This window comes from Elephantulus edwardii, unplaced genomic scaffold (assembly GCF_000299155.1).
Source record: "Elephantulus edwardii isolate Elephantulus edwardi_28Jun2011 unplaced genomic scaffold, EleEdw1.0 scaffold00008, whole genome shotgun sequence".
In the NCBI taxonomy this organism is placed as follows: Eukaryota; Metazoa; Chordata; class Mammalia; order Macroscelidea; family Macroscelididae; genus Elephantulus; species Elephantulus edwardii.
In genome coordinates, this window is record NW_006399758.1 from 2,923,520 (window position 1) to 2,931,129 (window position 7,610).

The following is a 7,610-nucleotide window of genomic DNA, read 5'->3' on the forward strand; positions in this document are numbered from 1 at the left end:
TCCTTTTCTGCTGTAGTTTGTAGCAGCATTTGAATGTTTGTGTTTGTTTTTTTGGTCCGTATGGTTCATTGGAAAGTACATTAGAAGAACTTTAAAATAGAACTATTTAAAAAATATTATATAAAAAGCTAATTAGTTATATCTTTTATTTTGTCATGTGATGATGCTTTTTTTTGTTGTAAATACCTTAAACCAGTATTGATTTGAGAAGAAGACGGTTAAGGCATATTGGTCCGTATCCCCCCTGTTCTTTTTCCCACTCATCCATGCACCACCCACCTATCCACCATCCCCTACAAATTTACAAGTGCACCTGGTGTGTTCTTGGACTTTTGAAATCTTATGGTTGACTGAATATTTAAAACAGCTCTTAAATTTCAGTGCTGTATAAACCATAAAATTGTTGCTATATACTTTTGAGTTGGAATTGACTCTTAGATGACCCTACAGCAAGTCTTCAGAGGCAGTAAACTGCATAGGAAATTAACCATGTTTCTCCTGTGGTGCAGCTGGTGGATTCAAACCAAGTGCCTTGTGGGTAGTACAGTTCCTTACCACTGAGCCACCAGAACTCCCTAAAGTATCTATTTCCATAAAAGTGCTGGAAAATGTAAAGTCTTTTTTTGATAGCTTCCTGTCATGCAGTCAGAATTATTGAAGGTGATTTTTCTCTGTGGGCAGTAGTCACCCTGAAAAGCACCTAGAATTGAATGTCTGGAAAACTTATCTGATTAGCACTGTTGAAACTGAAACTGTATAGTTAGAAAATGTGTAGGAATATCAGAGTTTAAAGTATAACTTGCAGACCATTTTGTTAGGCTCTGTGAATGTACAGGGAGAATACATTTCTGCTCTTTGGTTTGTATACATCTGGAATTAGTGGTGGTTGAGTTGAGCCTTTAAGGGTGGAATACAATTTTGAAAGGGAGCTCTGGTAGCCTAGGGGTAAGAAGTTGTACTGCAATCCCAAAGGCATGTTATTTGAATCCACCAGCTGCTCTTTGGAAGGAAGATGGGCAGTCTTCTCTTGTGTGATTTATTACCTCTGAAAACCCCCTGGAGGGTCAGCTGTGGATCAGTTCCAACTCAAAAAAGATTTTGAAAGCCTATTGTTTAAAACCAGTTTTGCTGGGTCAAGGAAAGGCATGAATAAATGTTGAAGTGTGAAAGACATTTCTAGGCAAAAGAATAACAAATAATATAGGAAAACCTGGACTATTTGTGAGATGACCATATCATAGGTTAACCTGAAGAATTATAAAAGAACAGAAGACACTTATGTTGGTAAAGCTGAATAGGGGCAGAGTTTAAAGGTCTGTAGTGCACGATAGATCTTGGACCTAGTTAGCATATTTATAAGTGAAATGAGGGTTATTTTCTCACTAATAAGACCAATGTTAACCACTATGGTAACTGCTTATCACAGATAGCTATTTAAAGTAATTGCTATGAAATAAATTGTGTTTCATTATTTGTACTCGCTACATTTTAAGTGATCAGTAGGCATATGTGAGTATTCGGCTAGCATATAGGACAGTTTAGATAAAAAACATTTCTATAGAAAATACTATTCAGCACCATTCTTATAGGAGAAGACTACATAAGAAAAGTAAGAATAAAAACTTTTGTTTGAGTTTTGGTTTTTTGATAGATATATACTTTGTGAAAGATGTATAAAATTATAAATTAAGAATAATCTTTACCAGGAAAATAAGCCTACTTATAGTGAAGAATAAAATTAAAGTATCAGTAGAAATGATTATATTGATCAATTATTCTTGTTTCTTTTTCAAGGACTACAACTCCAGGAGAAACCAAACTGCTAGCCTCTGAAATCTATGACATTCTTCAGTCCTCAAATATGGCAGATGGTGATAGTTACAGTGAAATGAATTCACGTCGAAGGAAAGCTCAGTTTTTTCTGGGAACTACAAACAAACGTGCCAAAACAGTGGTTCTGCACATAGATGGCCTTGATGACACAGTAAGTGTTTTGTAATGGCATGGCTCAGCTGATGAGGAAAAGAAATCACGTTAACTAAATAGTGTCCTCAGTACTACTACTGACAGACTTCAAAGCTAAGTGTCCGCTTCAGTGTGTTAGACCGTTAAAGGTCTGTTATAAAATTTGTATCAAAGGGTGCAGTTAATCGGAGGATATTAGTTTTTCTATTTATTCCCCTAATAACTTCAAAATATCGGAAACAAAATTTACTGAAATGCAAAGAGGTTATAGACACATTCACATGTGTATCACTGAAGATATCATTGCTGTAACAGCACAGGTATAGAAAAGAGTCAGTAAAGATATAGAAGACTTGAATAAACAGTAATTTAAGCTGGTTGAAATTTATGACTACACTTATCTAATGAGAATAATCATGCTTTTTGAATGCATATGGAACATTTACCAAGATAGATCAAATTCTGGACTGTAAAAGGATTAAAATGATGCCAAGTATGCTCTCTGAGTGGGTTGATACTATGTCACCGAACGCGAACCAACTTATAGCTGACCCTCCACTGTGTTTGTGAAGCCTATAAATCACACAGAAGAATACCCTTTCTCCTGTAATTGCTGGTGGACTTGAGCCATCCAACTTTGGGTTGCCAACTCCTTACTCATGTGACGACCAGAGCTCCCTTCTCTCAGTGTAATAGAACTAATTAGAAATTAGTACAGATACCTGAAAAATCCACTAGGTACCTGGAAACATGTAGCACACTTCTGAAATAATCCATGGGCAAATTGAAGACACGAAAAGGTAAATTAGAAAACATTTTCAGTTGAATAAAAATGAAAGCATATCCTGTTTGTCAAAAGCATAGTCTTTAGACCAGAAGGTTATGATCCTTAAATGACTTTATAGAAGGGAGGACAGATTTCAGATCACTGACTTACACTTTTAACTTAAAAATTAGAAAAGACCAAATTGAACCCTGAGTAAACAGAAGAGAGCAATCATAGAGCAGAAATAAGTGAAATGAAAAACAGTAGGGAAAAAAAATTAGTGAAATCAGAAATTCAGTATGAAAAAAAATCTGTCACTACAGATTTTACAGACTATGAAAAATAGACAAATATTTTAAATAAAGTTGCAGACTCAATATATCAAAGCTCACTTAAGAGTAGGTAGATATATATCTTATTAGGTGTATTATCTATTAAAGACTTTTGTAGTAAAATTTCCACTGAAGGAGTTTGTAATTACTGTTAAGAAAACACTAGGCTGAGATGGTTGTACTAGTGAATTCAACCAGACATTTAAGAAAGAAAGATTCATTGTACCCTAAATCTTTCAGAATACTATAAAGAAGGAAACACTTCTCAAATTGTCCTATTCTGTCTGCTATAATTTTAGCCACTTCAGCTTTCTTTTGAGTAGTGTGTCTTTCCTCTTTGTCTATATTTCAGGTGGGTTTTATTTAGACACCATGTCATTTGGTCTTTTTAAAGAAATACAATCTGGAGGGGGGGCAGAATCCACTCTGATACTGTTTACCTTTTAACTGGAATGTTTAGACTATTTCCATTTAATATGATTATATAGATAGATGGCTTTAAAAAAGCTATCATGTTAATAGTTTGTCTCATTTGTTCTTTGGTCTCTTTTCCGTTGGACTAATGTTTTTTCATTGATTCCTTTTTTTGGTTGTTTTTTATTTATTTTACTGACAGACTACAATTTTTTCTTTTTTCTTTTTCAATTTTTTCTTGAAAGTAGTTGTATAGGGCCAATTGTATACATATCTAACTAATCACCGTCTACCTTCAATTATTAATATATCACTTATAAGAACTGTATAACAGATACTTCTGTTTTTCCTTTCTGCCTTTATGCAGTTGCTGTCACACATTTTACTTCTGCATATGCCATAAGCATCACAAGATAATGTATTTTGAGTGAGTAGAAGATATTAAGGTATATAAATGTATCTAATGCCATCTAATTGATTTTCATGAGTAAGAATAGTAGAATTTGTTTTGTAAAGCCTACATAGGCCAAATACGATAACATTCACTATAGCCTACACAGAACCATAGGCCAGAATCATAAGAACATGATGGCCACAGTCTAAAAGCAGATTCTTGGTTGGTATTATGATAGTGCTTTTTGATAATATAGAAATAATAAAAATGTTTCACATTTGATTTTGATAATTGGTATAGAGAGGTATATCATTAGGTTTTTTTTACAGAAGGGGAAATTTTATGATGTTTAAGTGACTTTATTTGAAGAGGAAATGAGTCCAGATGTGAACCTAGATAGTTGGACTACAGAACTGAACTTTCAAGCACAATACTATATTTTACATATTATATGTTATAGTTTCCTTCAAGTAAGTAATTTTTTTCTGGGAATGCAAATGTGATTTAATATTATAAAGTTGTTAAGTGCTGTTGAGTCGTAGACGACTCATAGCGACTCTATGAACAAAAGACTTGAACATTGGTATAATTTTCATTGTTACTACACATTCGTAGAGTTTCTGGAGGCAAGGTATTTCAGAAGTGGATGCCACTCCTGCTTCCAAGCTTGATTTTAATTGGGGAGCTCCACCAAACACTGTCCACTATGGGTAACCATTCTCGCATTTGACCTATTAGTGTCACATTGTTTAGTATCACAGCAACCACGAGTTACCTCTCCTCTGTACAGCAAATGGGCAGATCAGTGAGTTACCTCTGTGCTATACCACTTGGAAGAATGACCAAAAACAATTAAAACCAAGCCTGAGGCCTGCAGGCCCAAGGGCCCAAAAGCCTTTTTAAATATGAGGTGAAATAAAATCAACTCACACCCAATGGCGAGTAAGCATTCCATCCTAATCCTCACCCGAACCAGAGAACAAACCTCTGTAGGATTTAGCTGCTCCAGATGTCTTCTCAACCTAGATTCCATTATAAAGTAATAAAACAAACAAACAAACAAACAAATTATAATTTCCTACTAATGTTTTAGTAAATGTAGAAAACCTAGGAGAATCTTTAAACTTTGTGAAATCTGTGATGTTAATGAATCTAGTGATATTTAAAATATGCAGGGATTTAGCACTTTCTAAAAGGGCAAAGGAAATATATTTGTTCCCTAAAGTGCAGTAAGTTTCTAATATATATATGACCTTTCTGGACTTGAGTTTGTAATTCTGCCAAAATAATTGGTTATGTCATTGCATGTCCTGTAATTTGGTATATTTTATGCACCTTCCAGGGTTTGGTTACTGTGTCCATCTGGTACATAAACCCATCCTATATGATTCAGTGACCTTGCTGAGATTGGCTAGTTTATGGCCTGGTTTGGAGAAGTTAATGCCTTGAAATTGATAAGGAGCTTGTGTATATAAACAGACCACCTTACTGTCTCAGTTTATCTAGTGTTGCTGGAACAGATATACCATACCTGGATGGCTTTAACAAATGAATTCACTCAGCATTTTAGGAGCCTCAAAGTCCATATTCCGAGAATCAAGTCCAAGTGAAGATTTAGGGCCTTTAGAAAATTCTTACTGATTTTTGGATTAACAGGCATTAGGCAGTCACCTCATGCGCAATTTACAACCTTGGGAAACCACTGGAGGTCAGTGATGAGTTGATGACTGTGAATTTGGGAGCTCTGGTGGTATGATCTATAGGGTGTTGCACTGCTCATCCAAAAGCGGTCTCTCTCTGGCAGTTTGTGTCCACTTTGGGAGAAAAATGGGCAGTATCCTCCCTTTGAAAACCTGTTGGAGGGTCAGCTGTGAGTCAGTTCTCATTTGATGACAATGAGTTTTCCCCAGAAAACTTTATTTCTCCAACCTCAGATTACACTACTGTGATTTTTAATCTCCAGTTTCCTATCATGAGTAATTAGGACTAGAATTGTCAGTGGGAAACCATTTATTCTAAGTTTTTACACTTTTTACTCTCAAACACACCCACACCACACCCCGCACCCCACAAGCCCCCCATCTCTTCCATTGCCACAGTTCACTTTGGGTTAGCTACCTCTTTATTCAACTCCTGATTTTAACTACCTGTGATTCTCTACACTTGATTTTGAGCCCGAGCTCTAGCAGTATAATGATTAAATGTATGACTGCCAGCTATGAGAAGTTTGTATTTGAATCCACCATAGCTCTGCAGAGGGGGCAAGATCTTAGTAGCTGTTTCTGGGGGGGGGGAATTACAGCACAGGAAACTCATTGTGGGCTGTTCTACTCTGTCCTACTCTGCATCAAACAGCTCAATGCCACACAAAACTCATTGAGGGAGAACCAACTCATAGCTGGCCCTCTAGTGGTTTTTTTTAGGCTATAAATTGCACAGGAGGAGATTGCCCATCTTTCCTCTGTGGAGTCTCAGGTGGATTTGAACCAGCAGAGAAGCGACACCTTTGGGTTAGCAGCATAGTACCATGTGGGTGTACCAGCAGAGCTCATAGCAACACTGCTCCGACTTGGGTTCCTAGTCCTTTGTGAATAATTCTTGATCCTGTTTGCATTGCCTAAGATCATCAGTTTACCTGTAAATAGACTTATCATGAGTGGAATTGACTTCCACCTCCCATGCTTTGCTGGGGGAAGTACATAAATTTATTTTGAAATAAAGAGAAATTGACCTCATGAATCTGGCTTCCTGTAGTCACAGGTGATTGGTATTTAGAGCCAACCTACTCTTAGTAAGCTAGACAAGTACTCTAACTTTTCTATTTTTTACCTTCCTCATGTTTTAGGAGCTCTTGTGAGGAGCTGTGCTGCTAGTTCAAAGGCTGCACCTCTCTAGAGAGGCTTTGAGAGAAAGAGGGACAGTCTCCTTTCTACTGTTGCTGTTGTGAGGGTGCCATTAGGTCTACAACAACTCCTAGTGACCCTAGGAACTACAGATCTAAACCTTGCTATCTTTTTGTTCTATTCTACCATCTCTGCACACAGTCTGTTGTAAAGTAACTGTCAGTTCATCTTGTTGAGGATATTCCTCTTTTTATCTGACCATTCACCTTTCCCAGCATGATAATCTTTTTTTCAGAGAATTGGCCCCTCCTAACAACATGTCTCAAGTATGTGAGATGAAGTTGCACCATTCTTGCCTTTAAGGAGCAGCCTCGCTGCATTTTGACCAAGACAGATTTGTCTTTTGGCAATATATGCAATCAATATTCAGTATCCTTCTCCAATCACACAACTCAGAGGCATTTATTCTTCTGTCATCCATATTCATTGTGCAACTCTCAGATGCACAGGAAGTAATCAGAAAAGACCATGGTGTAGATGGAGTACATTTTAATCTTTAAACTAGGGAGCTCTGGTGGCCTAGTGGCAAGAAGCTGCTCTGCAATCCTGAAGACATGCAAACTGACCTCATTGCTCTTTAGCATTTTGGAGAGGTCTCTGACAGTAGATCTCTCCATTGTTGCTTTTCTGAGAACCTGCTGGATTGTCAACTATGACTCAGTTCTGACTCATGGCAGTGAATTGAGTTGAATTCACATTTTAAGTGAGGATTTAGGTTGGATAAACGGTATCCTAATTCTTTGTTTCCTGTGCAACCTTTATCTCACTTTTTCTTCTCCATTTCTTTTTTTTAATTTAATGTTATTAATTTTAATGAACATTTACAGAGATTTTGG

At 36.6% G+C, this 7,610-nt stretch overlaps 1 protein-coding gene across 1 annotated transcript in view; it reads left to right on the plus strand.

Moving 5' to 3' along the window:
- ARMC1 (armadillo repeat containing 1) overlaps positions 1 to 7,610 on the plus strand; it is a 35,720-nt gene that overhangs the window by 24,173 nt on the left and 3,937 nt on the right. Inside the window, exon 3 of the mRNA XM_006880435.1 lies at positions 1,795 to 1,984. Coding sequence (XP_006880497.1) covers positions 1,795 to 1,984 — 190 coding nt within the window. The remainder of the gene's footprint in view (positions 1 to 1,794; positions 1,985 to 7,610) is intronic.